We start from the raw sequence: 22359 nt of genomic DNA, 5'->3' as shown, positions 1-22359 counted from the left end.
GCCTTAAGTTTTCTAGATAATGGCAGGTTTCTAATAAAGGGTTTAAGTAATTTTATGTTATACAATAGATTTTTGAAAAAGAAAAATTCATCATTTGGATAAAATGAAAAGATTTTGAAGAATTGGAGGACATCATCCTATTTTCCAGTCATGGCTATTGTATGCCATTCAGAGAAAAGCAGTATCCTTCTTTTTTAAACACTTAGCAATACTGTACTTTTAGGGTTCAGAAAAATGTTTGGTTTATTAGTTATGATTTATATTTAATGTACTAGATATAATTTAGGGAGTTTTTTTCCCTTTTTATTGTTTGTTTTTTGGGGATGTGGCTAATAACTTGGACTCTGAATCCTACTTTCTACACCTGCTAGTTATGTGACTGTAGGCAAATTATTTAAAGTAAGGATAATAATATTATAGTAGTGCCTCGTGGGTTGTCCTGAAGATCAAGATAATGTATCTAACATACTTCATAGTATCTGGCACATAGATTCATTTAGTTAATATTAACTGTTATGATTATATGTAATGTGTATGTGTATGTGTGTGTTTTCTAACTTACCCTTTTGTTTTAGCCTGTATGAAGAATCTGCAGAAAATTTGCATCAATTGTCTGACAAACTTCCTGCTCCTGGTAATATTTTATGACTACTTTTGGGAATATGTCTTATCTTATACTTCCTATGAATGAGTGATGAATTCAACCTTTATGCTTATGTTCTCACTTCTAATTTTGAAACTCAAAATGAAAAATAATTTCTTAATTGAAGTTGATATCAAACATACTTCACTGCTTTAATAAAGTATATTACTGAGCCACTAAAGTTCTCTTTTTATTTAGTTAGAAAAAAATTAAAACTTAGAAAATTAAATACCAGTCTCCATTTCCTTATTTAGTTATTACTGAAGAATCTTTCCACGATATACCATTGTTTTACATAGTACATTCTGTAGAACATGAGTCCTATAACAATTCCTGGAAAAACAAGTTCTTTAACCTAGATCATTTTGGCAACATCTTTTAAGGTGTGGGGTCACTGTATACTTTATCAAATAGAAAATTCTACGGTAAAAGAAGCCCTTCACTCAGCATTTGTTTACAGAGCCCCCCACCCCCTTTTTTTTTTTACAATAATGACAAGTATATTTTATGAAATACTGTATCATGCTATTCTTAAAGCGTAGCCTCTCTGAAATTTATCTTTCCTTGTGTCAATCAAGTAGCTGGCATCTAAAACCTGGTACAATTTGGCATCTGTAATTGAAGAGCTTTTCTTGAATATTTTTCATTATTGAAAGTCATTTATTAAGCACACATTTGTTGCATCTATCATAGATCATGTATTGTACTAGGAGCTGAGTATGTAATGATGAGTAAAGCAAATGTGATTACCATGAGGGACTTGAAAGCTCACAGTTTGATCCTTATATTCAAAATCCTATCTTAGTATAAAAGATTCTATGTGGGAAATAACTGAATACATAGATAAATAAACATACCAATTTTTTAAATAAAATGTGTCAAATTCAGAATATGCGTTGAAATATGCAATTGCTGTTTTAGCAAAATAGAAAGCTTTCATTATCAAATTTCTGTTTGGTTCGGTTTTGTTAACATTTTCTAGGTTTTTTGGTACATTTATAAATTTATAAAATGTGAAGTTTCATGAAGTTATACTTTTTTCTTAGGAACCAATGATATTGTCCATATAATTGAGTTTTCTGAGTGTTTTATTGTCCTATAAAAAGAAATAATTTATTTGACCATTACAATTTTATATTAATTCATTCCTTTTTGTATAAATTAAGTATAGAAAAATATACTGAAATTGCACAGATTTTTTTTCTCTGTTTCTCTGTTCAGTACAACAATAGCATTGATGATCTCAAGAGCAATGTGTATAATTAAGCATTGGTACATAACTGGCAAGTAATTATGATAGAGTTCATTGTTTTCTGTTATGTTAGCTATTTCAAGATAACATGGCTTTAAATCAAATGATGAACATTTAGAAATTTTGAACGTCTAAATGTGTATTTTTTTAATTATGAAAATGCCTTATTCTCTTTCTAGGTAGAGCAATGATAGATGTAATACTGTTGCCTTCTGACAAAGATCCTCCCAAGTTGAAAGACTGTTTACCTACTATAGGAGCATTAAAACATTTAAAGGAATGGTATTCAGCAAAAATAACTATAGCAGGAAATAATTGTGTAATGTAAGCTTCTTTGTTCATATTTGGTTGCTGTCTGTGTAATCTGTTTTCACAATTAACATGCCATCCTAATTTTAATAACTTATCACTTGAAGATTTTGTTTAATGTTTATTTTTTAGAGAGAGAGAGAGAGAGAGAGAGAGAGAGAGAGCAAGCGAGCATGAGTGGGGGAGGGGCAGAGAGAGAGGGAGACACAGAATCTGAAGCAGGCTCCAGGCTCTGAGCTGTCAGCACAGAGCCCAAGGCGGGTCTCAAACTCACGAACCGTGAGATCATGATCTGAGCCGAAGTTGGACAACCAACCAACTGAGCCACTCAGGCATCCTGATGACTTTTTTAATGTGATAAGATAGTTTTATGTCATACTGTTATTACAGGTTTATTGAGAAAATCTGGATTTTTCTTATTTCATATTTAATATTTCTGAGATATTTAAGTGTTTAGTAAGTGTCATCAATGCAGTTTTATAATCATTATTGAGCATTAATTATCTAAACACACTGTGTGCTCTTAAATAGGTTTGTATTGTCCATTGAGCACCATGATGAATACCATGGATACACTGGATTTGTGATGTTGTATTTGTTTTTTTGTTTTATGTGCAATGTAGAAATAGATATATATTGTTGTGATTTATATTTTAGTAAGGATCAATTGTATATTACTGTTTTGATCTTTAAGTATTCCATTGGATTTATTAACTTTGTGATTTTCTTCATTTAACAAGTGTGTATTGAGTACTGACTTTATGCCAAGCACAGCGATAGGTGCTGTTGAGTTAAGAAGGTGCCATTTGATCTTGTTCATTGAAATACAGGGAGAAATAGGAATGCTGATAGTTATGATAGTCTGTGATAAGTACTATTATGGATTCCATACAAGATGTATGGGGAAAAATTAGGAGAGCAGTTCTCCCTTTGAACATAAAGGACTAATATTAAATCTGTGTATGTGTATATACATGTATGTATCTATCTGACACACTTAAGCCAATATTAAATGGACATGTGATAGAGACTCCCTCAGAGAGTGACTTAAGGAACGTTCTACAATATTAGTACATAAAAGCAGCGGTAGAAACTTTGCATTTTTGCCTGTTAGGATTGTAGTTAACCATAACCATTAAATCTAAGTAGGATATGAAACCCTGTATTTAACTATCATAATCCTTTATTTATAGAAATTATCAGAAAATTGCAGAATACCTTTCTGCTAATGTCATATCTTTAGAAGATCTCAAAAATGCTATTGACTCAAAGGAATTATGGAGGGGAAAGATTCAGATATGGGAAAGAAAGGTAAGTGGATTTCTCAGTTATCACCATTTGCAAAGCAGGGCTTTCAACTTTATTTACAACGCAGATAGTTTAAATGAATCTGAATGAAAATGTACCTTATAAAGATGTTCTAGAATAGCAACATCTGAGAAGAATTTTCTTTTTTTTTTTTTTTTAATTTTTTTTTTCAACGTTTTTATTTATTTTTGGGACAGAGAGAGACAGAGCATGAACGGGGGAGGGGCAGAGAGAGGGAGACACAGAATCGGAAACAGGCTCCAGGCTCCGAGCCATCAGCCCAGAGCCTGACGCGGGGCTCGAACTCACGGACCGCGAGATCGTGACCTGGCTGAAGTCGGACACTTAACCGACTGCGCCACCCAGGCGCCCCTGATATGTTGTTTTCAAATATCTTCTCCCATTCTGTTGGTTGCCTTTTAGTTTTGCTGATTGTTTCCTTTACTGTGCAGAAGCTTTTTATTTTGATGAGGTCCCAGTAGTTCATTTTTGCTTTTGTTTTCCTTGCCTCCAGAGACGTATTGAGTAAGAAATTGCTGCTGGAAAGATCAAAGAGGCTTTTGCCTGCTTTCTCCTTGAGGATTTTGATGGCTTCCTGTCTTACATTTAGGTCTTTCTTTCATCTATTTTGAGTTTATTTTTGTGTATGGTGTAAGAAAGTTCATTTTTCTGCTTGTCGCTGTCTAGTTTCCCCAGCACCATTTGCTGAAGGACTCTATTCCATTGGATATTCTTTCCTGCTTTGTCAAAGATTAGTTGACCATACGTTTGTGGGTCCATTCTGGGTTCTCTATTCTTTTCCATTGATCTGAGTGTCTGTTATTGTGCCAGTACCATACTGTCTTGATGATTATAGCTTTGTAATACAGCTTGAAGTCCAGGATTGTGATGCCTCCTGCTTTGGTTTTCTCTTTCAAGATTACTTTGCCAGCTCTCTAATTTGAGCACTTTTTTGTAACCTTACAAGATCCCAGATTTCTCAACTACAAGATGAAACTGATTAGTTCAGCCCCACTAATCTTAACTTTCTGTGAGGCTCCAATGTTATTTTGCTATCTCTTACGATGAATGAATATGTTTGGTGGCTTTTGTAAATTATGTCCATGTTAAAATAAATATATTTCTAGTATTGTATACATTTTTGAAGATAGGCAAAACCAAAGAAAGTTTCTTAATGTTCAGGGTGACATGGGAGCATGAGTTGGGCCTTGCATTTCTATGAAGATTTATTGCACTAATTAGTAGATTTTTTTTTCCTTTTCAATTCACCCTTAATTATGGCTTAGTAAAACTTGTGCTAAGAAAATAGGAATTAATGTGATTGGGTCCTTCTTGCTGATTTTCATGCTGCCTCATCCTTACCTTGGAAATTTAAACCTACAGGCAAACCTCTGCAAATGATTTTAACATAAACAAGCCACACAGTAAGCTGGAAGAGTGTAAGATAAAATTAACGATGAGAATTGGTTTTGTATACATTTTTTGAAACTGCATGTTTGCATACAGACAAATAATGGCAGGGTTCTTTTCATGCAATTCTTCTATTGTTTTATGAATAGGAAATTAAATGTTCATACCCCACAGGATGCATTTACAACTTGAAATCACTTGCTTTGGTGGAGAATAGCTTTTAATGTAGGTGCATGGTAATGATCAAAGACATAGATTCTAGAGTTAGATCGTCAGCATTCAAATCCCTACTCTATTTCTTGCTAATTTTGTGTGACCTACAGGGCAATATTTAGCCATTTGGTGCCACAGTTGTCTTCATCTGTAAGATAAGTGTAATAATAGTTCCTACCTCATAGATTTTTGTAAAGGTTAAATTATGTAAAGTACAAAGTAACCACTCATTAAATATTAGCTCTCATTGTTACCGTTACTATTAACACCTCTACTATTACTACTTCTGTAGGAATTGGTCTTTTCATCAACTTATTTTGAAAGCAAACTATGTGTGAGGCGTTGTCCTAAGGATTTGTGGTGAATAAGACAGACAGGCTTGTGTTTTGCAGAGCTTACAGACTGGTAGGAAGCCAGATATTGAACAAGTATATGTAAAGGAGGTTGTTTGGTTCTGTGGTTGCATGGAATGGCCTTAATAGACTCTTGTGGGCTGCTGTAGGGCCAATGAGAGCTTTTCATAAAAAGATCCATGTGTAAGTTGAAACAGGAAGGATGTGTTCATAAATGGAGGAATCACATTTTGAGCTGAGGAATCAAAAATATATTTACATGTGGTTTTCTTAACTTTTACATTGCATTAAGATGTATTGATCTTTGTAACTTTATTCATGATATTTGTAACTGTGTTCTCTTGGTTTCTTTTCAGTTTGGATCTGAAATTATTTTTCCTGAATTTTGTTTAAAGGGAGTCACTCCTACGAATTTTAGTACATCTACTTTAAATCCTTACATTCTTGCCAAAAAGACATTACCATCGAAGGATAAGAATATTTTACCAAAGGTAATCTATATTTAATTCATTTTCCAATCATCCATTCAGGCATATTTTTGTTCTTATAAGATATCTTTGAATCTTGAAATTAACATTCCTAGTATATGTGCTTAAATGTGCTCACTTGCATAATTTTTATTATAACTGTAATTAAGTGCTTAAATTACACTATGTTATTAACAAAAGAATCACTACTTTAAGTTATTTTTAAAATGGAATGATCCTAACCTTAGATCAATATAGGCCTGAAACTTCCTTTGGTTAGGACTTTGCTATGAGACCTTTAAGACTCAGTTCGGGGGGAATGTGATACACTGGAAAAAGAACAGGCCTTGATGTTGGGTAGACCGGGGTTTGAAACCTGGCTCTGTTACCTGTAAGTTGTGGTAACCTGGGTAGATTGATTAATTCATTTGTGAAATGGAGACAAAACACACTTACCTTACAAAGTTATTACAAAGTTTAAATGAGGTAAGGGATTCCAGTACCATACGTTTGCTTCTTTCACGGTTTAAGACGTGTTAGTTTGTGTCCCATATCTCCATAGATTTATTCTTAAAATGCAGGTAATTATAAAGTAAAACAATTTTAAAAGGGTTTAGTTGACCTTTTTTTTATATTAGAAAAATAACATAAGATGTGTTTATGTAGAAATATTTTAGAAATTCACTTTGAAAGACCGAATTCAAGAATGTACAAAACAACAGTCATGAAGTTACAATGATGTCAGATTGATGGGTAATATTTTCTGATCAAAGGGTAGTATAAAAGGGGCATATTTCTGATGTGAACACATTTCCCAATATTTGTTCAGAATGGTTACTTTAAGTAAACTACCATGGCCATCTTTCACAGGACTGTTAAATTTTTTTTTTAATATTATGAATATTGTATTCATTATTCATTCATTCATTATTCAAATATGAATAATGTATTTAAATTTTGCTGCTATCGATGGAAATCTTAGGGTAAAACCTCTTTAATAAATGTCTCTGTTTCTCTCTCTCTCTCTATACATGTGTATATATGCACACATACACATATACTCTGTAAGTATATGTGTGTCTTTATGTGTATATATATGCATAATTGTATATGGTGAAATTACTCAGCTTTCTGCAAGTTTAAAACTTTGTGTAGTCTCCTCAAGATATGTTTGCTTTTCTTTGTCCTTCCAGTGACATACTCTCATCTCAACTCTTAAAATACCTGTCCTCCTTCACTGTTAGGTTCTGCCCAAAGAAATACTGCAAGTTTATTTTTCCAAGTGGAGCTATCTTTGCTAATTAGGACTAATGGCTTCACTGGTTCTCTTAATTTCTTCAGCATTTCTTTGAAGAATCTTATTTTATTTTTATTTTTATTTTATTTTATTAATCTCAACATACCACTCAATCTAAGTTCATACCAGAGAATCTTCTCTTTCTCTCTCTCAGTCTTGCAGACCCTCTAAATTTGTTTCTTCAACATCCTAGCCTCTTGGGTCATCTGTCTGTCTTACTGAAAATAAACACGAAAAGTTGAGAACTCCTGTCTTCTATTGCTTGCCTCTTTCTAGACTCATTTTCCCTCTGTTAAAACTCTTCAGTTACTAAGAAATCTCTATGTCTGTCTCTACTCTGAAAGGTAAAATTAGAATGGAAGAAACTCTTGTCTGCTATAGAGGATCTAATGTTTGGCTTGCATAATGTGTAAATACTTGCTTTTAAATATCCATTTTAGTGTTAAGCCCTAATTGCTAATTTATTTACTTTTATTTTATTTATAGAATTTAAAGTATTACATAATCTTATTTCTTTCCTAGGTTTTCCATTATTATGGCTCTGCTTTAGAATTTGTGCAGATAATAAAATTATCAGATCTGCCCTCCTGCTATATGTCGGACATTGAATTTGAATTGTATCCTTTTATTTACGTATTCATTTTAGATTATATTTGCTGTGTCACGTAGAACGTTTCCTTCACTTTTAGATATTGGACCATGATGGATTTTTTTTTCTTTAATAATATTCAGTATATTTTTCATTGCCATTGTTTTAAGAGATATTCTGCAACTTCCAAAAACAAAAAAATCTTCCTTCAAGTACTAGATTTATGCGTCTAGAATAGGCAAAAGACTTTCTGGTATTGCTACTCATCATTAATGGGGTAGGGAGAATGGAGAAATGTTAGGAATCTGTGGAGAAAAACAGAGTAACTTACATACTCCTGAAATGTTCAGATGTGTCTCTCGCCTTCGGCAGGAGGGGTATATAAGCACCAGTCCACTGTATCTTTGTATGCATACTAAGGTAAATATAAATGCCATCTCACATACCTGCAAATATTCAACATATCTTAGACTCTCTTTTAAGAAAAGAGTTTTTAGAAATATACCTAAGAACAGAACATTTTGTATAAAAAGAAATTGTTGCCTGGAAATGGAACATTAGCATGGTGTTCTTAAATTTTTGTGCAGAAACATAATTTTTACAAATCTCTTTTTCTCATAGTGTATGGGAATGCTTTTCATAGAAGCATTATTTCTTGGTATATTTTCAGTATTATAAAAATAATTTTCCTTAAGGAAAGGAGTAATTGTGAATTCTTACCGTTAAAATTTTTAATAATTTAAGCACCTTGTGAATTAGAGAATCAAACTTGTTTTAGGGAGTTGAATTATTTCTCAGTTACCATTGTATCATTTCTTTAACTTTAATGCAGAGGGTTGACACAAAACAATACCAAACAAAATTCCATGTTGCTATGGGAGCAGATTTCTTCTCTGCGTGGCAAGGTATGGTGGTGTTTTGTTTTGTTTTGTTTTAAGGATGTGCTGGAAAAGGAAATGTAGGGCCCCTGAGTGGCTCAGTCGGTTGAGTGTATGACTCTCGGTTTTGGCTCGGGTCATGATACCAGTGTCATGGGATCGAGCCCCGTGTTGGGCCCTGTGCTGATCATGGAGCCTGCTTGGGTGTCTCTCTCTCTCTCTCTCTCTCTCTCTTTCTCTCTTTCTCTCCTTCTCTCCCTCTGCCCCTATCCCCTGCTTGCTCGCTCGCTTTCTCTCTCTCTCTTTCTCTCTTTCTCTCCTTCTCTCCCTCTGCCCCTATCCCCTGCTTGCTCGCTCGCTTTCTCTCTCTCTCTAAAATATATTTAAAAAAAAAAAAAGAAAGAATAAAAGAGAATATAGTTTGTTAATCTGTTTTTGCATAATGATTTTGCTTCTTGAACATAACATGATTTTGGTCCTAACAGATATTAAAATATTTTGGACTTCCCATAATAATACCAAAGTCCTCTGCAGACAGGAAATGATGTTGTGTTTTTAGATTTTCAAAGATAAGCTTCATGACTGGTGATTTTGTTACTTTTAAAATTTGAGACCATATTATATTATTGATAATCTACTTCAACAATCTAATCCTTCAACATGTGATTTCAGTTAGGTGAGGAGATACTCATATGCTTGCATTGTCTTTTTCATGGTAGGACAGGTGGGTGGAAGTGAGAAAAGTTTCTAAAGCCTCACTGAATTATCATTTGTAAATTTTCAGTTTTTCTTTCTTAATTCTAGTGATGGTTATAAGATTTGTGGCTATTTTGTAGTTATTTATATAATGTAGTTATTAATAATTTATAGTTATTTAGATACACGTGTATATTAAACTCATCTATTTAAAGTCAACTACAGTGTTTAATGGGAAAAACCAGAAGTTTGTTTTTCTTTCTGGTTATTTGTTTCACTACTGTGTTTCTTTGAAAACAATTTTTGATTCACAGAATATTCATTGGCAATATTTATATAACATTAACTGTTTTAACAATGAAGTATTTCAAACAGAGTTGCATGGAGAAAAATTATAATTATAGTTTCCCTATAGCACTATAATCAAATATTGGTTATAGTTCCCTTAGAAAATTGATATGGTAACAGAAATATGATTTTGGCCTTAAGATGCTTGACTGTACAGTAATTTCAAATTTTGACTTGCAGCCTCTTTTTCCAGGAAATTAAAATTTTGAGTAGTGCCCCAAAGTATTTGTTAGATGAAGTAGCCTTTGAAGGAACAGCCTGAAGTGTGATATTAGCCTGTGTTTTCATCCTCTAAAGAATACCTAATACGCTAAAATTTGAAATTTTAAAACTTATCTTTTCTTATTTATCCAACATATATCCTATTATGTGCTAGACGCTGTGGTAGATATTAGGGATCTAGTGATGGATTGCACAGATGAAGACTCTCCTCATGGAATTTACATTTTGGTGGGAAAAACAGAAAACAAATAATAAGAATTATGAAGAAAATAAGCCGACTGCAATTAGAGTAATAGGGTGGAGGACCTACTTTAAACATCTTTACAAAAATATGCACACAGAAGTCTTGTGAAGTGGCATAGTAGAAAAGAAAGAAAGAAAAAAGAAGAAAGCATGAAGAATAAAAAAAAAAATCTTCCTTTTTTTTTCTTTTCTTTTTTTTAACAGAGAGAGTGTGAGCAGGGGTGGGTGGGGTGGGGTGGGGCAGGGGCAGAGGGAAAGAGAGACCACCTTAAGCAGGCTCTGAGCTCAGTGTGGAGCCCAGCATAGGGCTCCATCCCACAGCCCTGGGATCATGACGTGAGCCAAAAGTGAGAGTCAGATGCTGAACCAACTGAGCCACCCAGGCAGGCACCCCATTTTGTTTTTGTTTTAACCCAAGTAACTAAATAGTTCTCTGTGTAACCTTATCTAGTTCATCTAATTGGGGGGGGGGGCTCTTCATTCTAGGAAATGAGAATATCATTTATCATTAATAATCTCACCTGTTACTGAATAAGGGAGGGGAAGACCATGGTAGGGTAGAAAGTCTCAAGTGAAAGAGTATGTACTTTAGAAAACTTGGGTTTAAGTCCTAGCTCTGCCACTCTCTGGCTTATAGCTTTTAAAATTGTAAACTGTAAATAATAATCCCTGTTTTACCTATTTCAAAAGTTGTAATGAAAACCAAATTGGAAGATATTTTATAAGCTGTGAAGTATGACATAAATGATGGTTGCTAATTTTTATGTCTTTTTAAAAAAAAATTTTTAATGTTTATTTACTTTTTGAGAGACAGAGATGTGAGTGGGGGAGGGGCAGAGAGAGGGAGACACAGAATCGGAAGCAGGCTCCAGGCTCTGAGCTGTCAGCACAGCTCGAATCCACAGACCCCGAGATCACGACCTGAGCTGAAGTCGGACACTTAACCGACCGAGCCACCTAGGTGCCCCAATTTTTATGGTCTTTGAAGTTTATCTGGCCCAAAAGATAGACAGGCATATATGAAATATTTTCCTGAAAAGGATATAAAGACCAAATATCCTCTAGATGTTTTGAAGATAAGATGAAACTTTTAGGAATTAGTTTTATAGATAATTTTTCAAGTCAAGATCAGACACAGACCTGTAATTTAACACAGGTATAAAATAATCCTTAATCCATCAAGTTATTGAAGATAGACAACACTAATACTATAAGCAAAAGAAACTATTGATATTTATATCGTGTTTTCAATTTTCTAAATTTGGTATATTAGATTGTCATTTTTATTGCTTCTTGGACAACGACTGTGAAATATTCTTTATCAGTAAGGGACAAATAAATGATGGAACTTTGTATATATGTTCCTACTTTAATGCAGCAAAAGGGATATTTTTTTGAAACATAATTTAGCTGACATACCTCTAAATGTGAAGCACTGTATTTTCCTTTTATATTGGGTCTTTTACATTTTTGAAAAAATTAGTTTTCATTTGCATGCTCATTCTTTGAAATAATTCTTTTGCTTCATAACTTGGTTTTCATTTGTTTATTCAACAATTTGCATGTGGGGGCTGGGGAGAGACTGCCTGCTGTGTGCCGGCTGCTTGTTTCAGGTACTGGAGAGAATAAAATGGACAAAGCCCCTCCTTAGGAAGCATTCATCGTACTTAAATTCTAGTGATTTATATGATCTTAAAAATTTTTTAAGTTTATTTATTTTGAGAGAGACCAAGACAGCACAAGGTGGGAGGGGCAGAGAGAGAGAGGGAGAGAGATCGGATCCTAAGCAGGTTCCGCACTGCCAGCGCAGAGCCTGATGTGGGACTCAAACCCATGAAGCCTTGAGATCATGGCCTGAGCTGAAACCGAGAGTCGACGCTTAACCAAGCCACTGAGGCACCGCATAGTGATTTATATGATCTTAAGTCAACTTCTGACTTAAAAAAAAAAAAAAAAAGTTAGATTAGCTCCAGAATAAAAATAAAAACCTTTTATAGTAAAGCTAATGTTATTAGATTAGTAAAAGATACGAGGATTGTTAGGGAACCATGATATCTACTAATCACATAGGCAGGAAATCTTTTTTTTAAGAGGAGAATTTTTCAAGGTTAAAAACAGGATTGCCATAGTGCCTGTTTGTTCAGGGGATGCCTACTGAAAAGACTGAATCATGGTTTTGAGACACAGGTTTGAAATGTTATTTGGTTTTTAAATTCTGGAGATAGAATGATAACCTAGAAGCACCATCCTCTGGTCTCAGAGCATATCTAATGATTAGTGCATGAGGGAGAACGGGTTATCAGAATCCAGGTTTGTTATGGACACAGTATAAGCAATTGACATACATGTATTTTGTAGCAAATTATAGTTTATGGGATTTAGAAATATTTATTTTCATATTTGTAATGAATGTGTATTCAAGAATAAGCTGTTTCAAACATAGGGCTACTTTGGCTGGGTGGGACATATAATAATATAAAATAAATAATACGGTATTTAAGTTGTACATTGAAACACATTTAACATCTCTAATTTATTAAGCTATAACTATAATATCAAATAATGAAGGTGTTAACTGGGCTCTGCTCTAGCATACTCAAGTTACAACTTTGTCTATCTTTTGGGCCAGTTTTGGGCTATCTAATCGTATTTATTTATGTAAGTATGAAGAACTAGGATTTAGTGTTTCAAAAGTTAAATATACATCTTTTATACTTAATGATTATTTTCTATTGGTAATATTTTCATTTTTAGTGTCTAATAATTATGTGAAATACATTTGACTTAGAATAAAAAAAGATTTGTCTGTAATAACAAAAATAAACATTTAATTTTTTCTTTCTTAATTGCTCCTAATATACTTATTTGTATATCTAAGAATACATAACTAAAGATAATAAATAGTAAAGAAACTAATACATAAAAGTATTCACTTAGTATCACATGTCATCTGATTCATCCATCTACAAAGGACAGTTAAAAGTGACTTTTCATTAGATTTGAGATCTATGGCAAATGTCTTGCTTAGATTTCCCCAGAGTTAAAAACAAAACAAAACAAAACATATTTATTGGGATATACTGATTGTTGTAGCTTATATTTCTAGAATAATGGGCAAAATGTAGCTTTCAGAGTTGCAGTTTGTTTTATTCAGTACTTAATCAAATTGAGAATTTACCTAAATATAACAAGTTGGTTTGGGGGGAACAAATATTTAATAAACATCTGTATGCTCAGCCCTGGGAATACAAAGATGAATAAGCTGAGTTTTCTCATAAATCAGACAGAAGCTGCTGTATGTTTTCTGGCATATGATTTGGGGTTTCTTTGCATTTTATACCCTATTAGCATTAAATTTCTGATTTCTCGGATCAAAAGTTTTGAAATTACCTACAGATATATTGTAATTTTGAAACCAGAACAATAATCCATCCAGTCAAAAGGTTGTAAAATTATGGCCAAGTATGACAAAAATCTTTTGATGATAGAATTCAATTCCCAGCCTCTCACGGGTTTGCAGATACACAAAGAAATGACACGACAACCTGAACTTGAAGCAAATATTGTGAATAACAAGGTTTCAGAGATATATAACTGAGTGGAAAAGGGAGCCTATGTTTGACTACCTTTGTCTGGTTTTTGACTTTTTTTTAAAAACAGTTTGGGCATTGTTTTTGTTCTTCTAGTTTTTTTAGTGGAGTTGTTGTGAGAGAGCATTACAGAGTACATGCTATATCGGTGAAATTAGAGTGGAAATTTATCAGATGACACTATTTAAGAATTAATGTCATTGTGCAGGCACTAATAATATGTTATGTTTTATCCAGGTTGGTGCTCTTTTTGTATTGCCATGTACTATTAGTAACATACTTATTCCACCTCCCAGCCAACTCAGTTCAAGAAAATGGAGAGAATATATAGCTAAAAAGCCTAAGACAATCAGTGGTAAGTAGTAAATCTTTTTTAAGTTGTTTTATGAAATGGATATAACATTCTTTATGAGAAAATAATATTTATTACTCCTGATTAAGACAAACCCACATCATTTAAGATTTCTTATTATATCTAATAATCTACTGTATCACAAAGTATATACTACCTTATTAAAAAAATATCAGTGATCTAAAGGCAGGAATTTTGGTTAAGTAGAAACCAATTATATTGCATGTTGGTATCTTAGAGACATTTCAGGAATGACATTTATGAAAATAAAGTGATTAGTCTATTATATGGTACATTAAAAAAACGTGTGATTACAGTTTTCTGAAGAAACCAGAAGTATTTAAAAATTATATGTTCTACAGTATTCTATGTAATTTAGAAATATTGGCTCATTTAATTCTTATAATAGCCCTATAAACTTATTTTTATATCCATTTAACAGATTAGGAAATTGAGGCTTGGAAAAGTTACAGAGCTATTAATTGGCAGAATCTTGGTTCAAATCCTGGTTCTGACAGTAATAGCTCTATAACTTCTCCAAGGATTTGAACCCAGGCTCTGTGCTCTTAACCACTGCACTGTGTTGCTTCTAGTAATTTACTACATTCAAAATGTCATTATAAAAATGAAATCTTAATTTCTGTTGTAAAATCAGATCATTTATATCCAAACTCTTGTATATCATGAGGTAATTGTCGTTCAAAATGTTAGTTATTTGCCCAAAGTCATATAGATAAAGAGTGTCTCTTTGTACTTTGCTTATATGTAGGTGGTTTTTTTTTTTTTATTGGACAATAATTTGGTTAAATTATTTCTGAGGTTACAGTTAGTTTTTGTGACCCATGATATGATGGGACTAAGAAATGGAATTGGAACATATCCATCTGGGTTGTTATAGAAGAAATCTGTAGAGATACTCCAGAGCCAAAGAATCCTGAGGAATACAAACTTAAAATCAGCAGCCTACACAGTATTAGATAGGAAATAGGTGAGATACTGAAATCCATTTTAGCAAATGTTGAATTTGAAATGCAGTTGATATCTATATGGAAATTTAAATTTAGAGTTTGAAATTAGGTCTGTTATCTCTAGAGAGTGGTCAGGGCTAGAGATTAGATTTTGAATTTACTAGCTGTTTTATCTATTTTATGACATACCAGCCTAAAACTAAGTGGCTTCAAAGAGCAAATGCTTTAATTACTCATAGTTCTGCAATTTGAACTAGGTTCATCCAGGTGGTTCTTCTGTTGGTTTCACTGGTGGCCATTGATGTGGCCGCACTGAGCTTGTGGGTTGTTCAGAAGTTGGGCTTAGCCTGGGATGCAGGGACAGCTATCTTTCTCCATGTAGTCTCAGAGCCTTTTCCTTGCTCCACGGTTTCTTTATGTGATCTCTCTAGCAGGTTAGCAAGAATTTTTATGTGGTGGCCCAAGACTCCAACAAAACATACAAAAATCAAATCTGCCAGGACTCTTAATGTTTAGTCTAGAACTGGCTCAGTGTCACTTCTGCTGTATTCTTTTATTTAAAGCTTCTCCCAAGAATGGTCTAAATTCAAAAGGGAGGTAACTAGACAAGGGTATGAATACTGAAAAGCCTCCAGTGTAAAAGCCTACCATGGCTAGCTACTGGTAATAGTTGTAGCCTTAGGAGTGATTGAACAAAACCACATAGACAGCATGACTAGAGAAGAGAGCGTAGGCTGGGATCTTTAGAAATACCTGAATTTAAGGTAAAAGTAGAAGAAGAGTTGGGAAGAGATTTAGTAAATGGTAGTTGGAAGACCCTAGAGAGCTATAATCATTAATGTCAACATGAAAATACCATTTATTGCATGATACCGGTGTGGGAAATAAAGGGAGTCAAACTGGGCCCTTAACACTTGAGGAAATAGTTGCATGGCCCTTTTCTTCATGAAATTTATAGTCAAGTGATGAAGGCACTTTGAAAAATCATTATAAATCTGTTTAGTCAACAGTGTGAAGGTGAAGTGGAGGATATGTCCAGAGTGTATGACAACATAGTCGTAGGAATCAGAAAGACTCCCTGGAGGAAGAGACATTGTTAATATAGTTTGCTGCACTGTACTAGCACATAAAGAAGTGTAGATTTGACCCTTCTCAACTCCTCACAGAGAATAGATATGTATACATGGTGATTTTTTCAGATGCTAAAACAAAATCAGAAATAGATTTGCCAGGTGGCAGTAAAATCAATTTCACTTATTCATTAAATCGTAGGATGATATTTACCCATTTCTCAACATTGCATATGTTTAAAGGCTTATTAGTATGAGTTGAATATTAATATATCCTAACTAAACTTGAGTATATTCTGCGCAACCCATTATTTATTTTTTCTTTGTAACTTTTTCTAAGGTAATTTATTGATTTAGAATTTATTCTTAAGTGGGTTTTTCATGATTTTTATTGCAACTTTAAGGAAATACCTTATCATGTGACTTGATCTGATTTCTTTAAAGTTAATCATCTTTTGAAATTTAGAGATCAATATTGATAACTTCTGAATAATAAAACATATATCACATGGCAGTCTTCAAGGCCAGATTGTTGATTACTGATTAAGCTATATCAGTAAGTGCTGATTAAGCTGATACTCTGCAGTATTTTTTTTATCTTAGAAGTACAAACAGTCAAATTGAATAGTTGATTATTAAGTTCTATTCTACCCATAACCCTTTCTGTAGGAGAAATTATCTCATTGACAGAACTCCTTTTGTAATAAAAGAGGAGCCAAGTTTTGGCTAGTGGAAAATTTTAATAGCTCTTACTTAGGAAAACATCATATGCTATTCATATCCCAGTAGCCCCTCTCACTATTCCAAATAAGATATCAACTAACAGATCAGCCTCTTAAGTCAATGTTCTGTTTCACCATAACTTATTGCATTATGCCCAACTGTTCTCTGCTGTTGCCAGGCATGTCCCCTGTCCTCCAAGCTAAACTTTATACTGTTTCCTTAAGTTATTCTCTGATTTTAATCCTTTATGACCTTTGTTATTCATTCATTCATTCATTCATTCATTCATTCCTTTTTTGAAGATTGACAGAATATTATGTATCAGGCAGGGTGTAATCTGGAGATTGGTGATGAGCAAGACAGACTTGGCTCCTAGTCTCCTAGAATTTAAACTGTAACAGAAAATAGATATTGAGAAGTTATTATAAGTCTTACTTAATTATAACTACATTCAGTGGCAACCAACTATGAATAATCCACAAGAGATAGTACATGAAAACAGATGTGGAAAGGCTATTGGTTATCAGTTGTGGTAAAAACAATTTGGAGTGTGTGTGTTTAAGCACTTATATGTATTTGTTTATATAAATATAAATACAAGTTTTGCATTAACTAGCTTTTCAGCAGATATTCTGTTGAGTGTCCACAATACAATAGGAACCATTATACATGCTGGACTGGCAGTACAATAATTTAGAACAAAGTCCTTGTCCTCAGGGAGCTTATGACAGTGGAGGTAACAAGTTTAGATTTTACCCCAGATACCTATATGGCTAGGTCTCTCAGTTTTGAGGGTCCTTTAGTCCAGTCATTTTCTCATTCAGGACCTAATTTGCCATCCCATCTAAAATTGCACGTACACTCTTCACCTGACATTATATCCATTTCCCCAGCTTTATTTTTTCTCCTTAGTATTTATCACTACCTAATATAGTAAGTGTGTGTCTTTTTCTCTCACTTGAAGTGAGAGGAGATAAGATGGAATTTTTTACTTTTATTCATTGCTTTATTTTCAGTGCCTGGAAGAGTGCCTGATACTTATTAGGTACTCAAAAGTATCTTTTAAATAATACGTGAAATATATATTTCCAGGTAGTAGTAACTTGTCTGGAAAAATAAAGAAGACTTTGAATGGATTCCATTCATGCAGTGAATCAAAATTTGTGCCCCAGTTTTTATCAGTTCCTTAGGCTTAACAAATCATCTCTGATGAAATAAAATACATACATATGTATTAGTTTGAACCATATGGTATTGCTGTCTTTGTATATCAGAAAATTGTTAAGTATCAGGAGTTTCATATGGTTTGACCTAAAATAGAAAAACAATGTCCCATTTGAATTATGCTTAAATTAAGTGTAGCCAAAGAATGATTTTTAAAAGTGATTTTTAGTGAAATACCCAGAAAGTATTATGATACTAGGAAAAATGCAAAAGAACTATGTGAACAAATACAACTGAGCTAAACCCAGTTACTCTGAATGCTCTGTATTTAAAACTTGTATTGAAAAGCCAGTTGTATAATGAAAAGTGCCTCGCTTACCATATGTTCGCAGAGAAGTTTTATGAAATTGTCAAAAAACTGGATGTTGATCATTGCCTAACTGTACATTACAAATGAATAAGCTAAAGTGTAGGAAAATCAAGAAACTTGTCTAATATCACAGAGTGAAATCAGAATTTTCACCAAAGTCTGAACATATCTACAGACCATCCATAAGTTTACAATCTTGAGTTCTATTGTGGCCTCATTTTTTTAAATTGGAATTCTTTTGAAAGGTACTTTTAAAGGTACTCTTGAAAAGAGGTTATTGTTGACAGGCAAATCTTCTAATAAAAATATTTTTGTAATTTTTTTAATGTTAATTCATTTTTTGAGAAAGAGAGAGCGCAAGCAGGGGAGGGGCAGAGAGAGAGAGAGGGAGACACAGAATCCGAAGCACTCTGAGTTGCCAGCACAGCGGGCTCGGACTCACTAACCGCGAGATCATGACCTTAGCCGAGGTCAGTTGCTTAACAGACTGAGCCACCCAGGCGCCCCTCTAATAGAAATATTTTTAAGGGACTAGATTAATAATGACTTATGAAATGTTTTGAATTGATGAAGCATGTGCCTTCTTGATTCTCAAATCCATGTGATAAATATGTTTCAAAATAGTGAGCTGAAACTAATAAGGTTAAAATGACACCATGTAACTGATCTATAAATAATTTCTGTCTTGAGAAAAGGTGAAGGATGCAGTTAAAGATTTTGAAAGAGACTTCAGTGGCGAAGACAAAGTAATCTTTCAATCAGCAACTAATTTATTATGTGCCTTTTGGGTTCAGGGCATTATTCTAGGTGGTAGGAATTCAGTAGTGAACACTATCAACCGTCTTTACTAACTTTTATTGAATACACCATTCACTAGCCTACTTGTTCTCTTCAAGTGCATATGGAACATTCTTCAGGATAGACCATATATGTGTTAGGCCATTAAATGAGCCTAATAAATTTAAAAGGGTAGAAATAACACTCAGTATGTTCTTCAGTTACAGTAAAATTAAGTTAGAAGTCAACAGCACAAATGTGAGGAATACTTTAAATATTTGGAGATTAAATAACCCACAGGTTAAATAACTTTTTAAATAACCCACAGGTCAAAGATGAAATCAAAGGGGAAATTAGAAAAGGTTTTTAACTATAAATAAAATCAAAACACATCAAATTTATGGAAAGCAGTTAAGGCAGTACTAAGAGGTTTGTAAATGCTTATCTTATCATGGAAGAAATATCTAAAATCAGTAATCAAATTACAATCTCAAGAAGCTAGAAGACTAAATCCAAGTTAAGTAGAAGAAAAGAATTAGGAACTAGACCAAAAGTCAGTGAATAAAATACTGAGGACTCCCATCTAACAAAGGAAGTGCAAGACCTATACACAGAGAACTATAAAACTTACTGAGAGTAATTAAAGACAATATAAGTAAATGGAGAGATACACCATGTTTGTAGATTGGAACACTCAGTACTATTAAGATGGTACTTACCTCCAAATTGACTCATAGATTTAATTCAGTCTCTAACAAAATCCCAAGAGGACTTTTCATAGACATTGACAAACTGATACTGAATTTATATGGGATTGTAAAGGCCCTAGAATGGCCAAAACAATTTTGAAAAGGCAAAACAACTTTTGAGAACTTACACTATCTGATTCACAACTTCACAACTATAAAGCCACAGTATTCAAGACAATGTAGTGTTAGATTAAGAATATACATGTATCGGTGGAACAAAATAGAGACAAGATGCCAATAGAAAAGATAGTCTCTTTAACACAGTGCTGGAAGAACTGGATATCCATATGTAAAATATGGATTATACAAAAATTATATAAAAATTATATAAAATTTAATACAAATTAATTCAAAATAGATTATATACTTAATTATATACTTAATGTAAGCACTAAAACTATAACACCTCTGTAAGAAAATATATTTACCAAAAAGAGGATCTATAAAGGGGCGCCTGGGTGGCTCAGTCGGTTGAGTGTCCAACTTCAGCTCAGGTCATGATCTCGCGGTCTGTGAGTTCGAGCCCCGCGTCGGGCTCTGTGCTGACAGCTCAGAGCCTGGGTCCTGCTTCGGATTCTGTGTCTCCCTCTCTCTCTGCCCCTCCCCCGCTCATGCTCTGTCTGTCTCTGTGTCAAAAATAAATATTAAAAAAAAATTTTTTTTTAAAGATCTATAGAAAGAAAACAAATCTATAAATTCACCAGATTTAAAAATGGCCACTTTTTGAGAACACTAGAAAAAAATTTTAAAGGCTACTAAGAGAAAACATTTCCAATCATGTCTAACAATGGAGAAATATATATAAAAAAATTCTTACAGCTCAATAGTAAGGAGACAACCCAATTAATAAGTAGGTAAGAGACTTCAATAGACATTTCATTAAAGATACATGAATAGCTAATAAAGCACGTGAAAGATGCTCAACATCATTAGTCTTTTGGGAAATGCAAATTAAAACCACAATGTTTTAATATACTAGAATGGCTGTTATTAAAATAGTGACTATCAGGGGTGCCTGGGTGGCTGTCAGTTGAGCGTCCAACTTCGGCTCAGGTCATGACCTCACAGCTCAGTTTGTGAGCCACTCTCCCCCACTCTCTCTCACTCCGGATATATAAATAAAAACTTAAAAAAGAAAAACAGTGACTATCAAATGTTGATGAGAATGTGAAGAAACTAAATGTCACACATTGGTGGTATTAGTATAAAATGGCGTAGATACTCTGGAAAACAGTTGGGCAGTTAGACTTACACTTAACTGCAATCCAGTATTTCCATTCCTAGGTATTTATCCAGGAGAAATGAGAACATATGTTCACACAAACACTTGCAAGGAACTGTTAATAAAAGCCATATTTATAGCAGCTAAGAATTGGAAACTGTGCAAACATCCATCAGCCAGTGAATGGATAAACACAGTTTGTTTTGTCCATACAGTGGAATAGTGCTCAACATATTGAGGCATGAGAAGTTTTGGGTGTACCTAAATATGGTATGTTTATAAAGCCAGATTTAAAAGACTATTCATTACATGATTTCATTTATATGGAATTTCTATAAAAAGCTAAAGGACTGGAAAGCAGATCAGTGGTTGCCTGAGGCCAGGAATAGGAGAGGAGATTGACTGCAGAGAGATAATGGAAGTTTTCTCAAACTGGATTCTAGTGATGGATGCATAATTGTATTAATTCTTAAGTTAATCACATTTATACTCTGATATATGTATATAAGTATGTGTAAATTATACCTCACATATACCTTTTTGTGACAGAGAGAAGGAAGGAAGGAAGGAAAGAAAGTCAAAAAGGAAGAAAGCCAAATGGGGCCCTACCTGAGAACAATTAAATACAAATCTCTGGGGAAGAGACCAGGCCAGGACCCCAGTAGTTTGTAATAGCACCCAATGGCTCAGTCGGTTAGGTGTCCAACTTCGACTCAATGCATAATCTCACCTCTTCTGGGTTCGAGCCCTGCGTCAGGGTCTGGGCTGATAGCGCAGAGCCTGGAGCCTGCTTCGGATTCTGTGTCTCCCCTCTCTCTGCCCATCCCCCACTTGTTTTCTCTCTCTCTCTCTCTCTCTCTCTCCCTCTCAAAATAAATAAACATTAAAAAAAATTATTAAAGCACCCAAGTGTTTCAAGTGCATCCAGTATTAAGAACTTCTGCCCTAGATGTGTTCTTCTCAGCCCTAGGCTAGAGAATGACTGTTGCTAAAGAGAAAGTCCTTCAGATGCTCTGAAGCAAAAAAAAAAAAAAAAAAAAATGTGTGTGGAGGGGAGAAACACTATTTTAGGCTTTAGAATTGTTTGAACAATGATATCTCTGTTGGAAAGTGTGTAGCCTTGCAAAATGCCTATTGAAGACTAGA

The 22359-nt window shown here is 33.8% G+C and overlaps 1 protein-coding gene across 1 annotated transcript in view; it reads left to right on the top strand.

Annotated features, from left to right (window-relative positions):
• LOC115506163 (MDM2 binding protein) overlaps positions 1–22359 on the top strand; it is a 78499-nt gene that overhangs the window by 7496 nt on the left and 48644 nt on the right. The window contains exons 5-11 of the mRNA XM_030304031.1: positions 576–634; positions 2075–2219; positions 3398–3515; positions 5845–5979; positions 7775–7869; positions 8674–8746; positions 14056–14173. Coding sequence (XP_030159891.1) covers positions 576–634; positions 2075–2219; positions 3398–3515; positions 5845–5979; positions 7775–7869; positions 8674–8746; positions 14056–14173 — 743 coding nt within the window. The remainder of the gene's footprint in view (positions 1–575; positions 635–2074; positions 2220–3397; positions 3516–5844; positions 5980–7774; positions 7870–8673; positions 8747–14055; positions 14174–22359) is intronic.

The sequence above is a fragment of the Lynx canadensis genome, chromosome F2 (genome assembly GCF_007474595.2).
Source record: "Lynx canadensis isolate LIC74 chromosome F2, mLynCan4.pri.v2, whole genome shotgun sequence".
NCBI lineage: Eukaryota > Metazoa > Chordata > Mammalia > Carnivora > Felidae > Lynx > Lynx canadensis.
The sequence above is the reverse complement of the archived record's forward strand: the minus strand, read 5'-3'. Positions and strand labels throughout refer to the sequence as shown.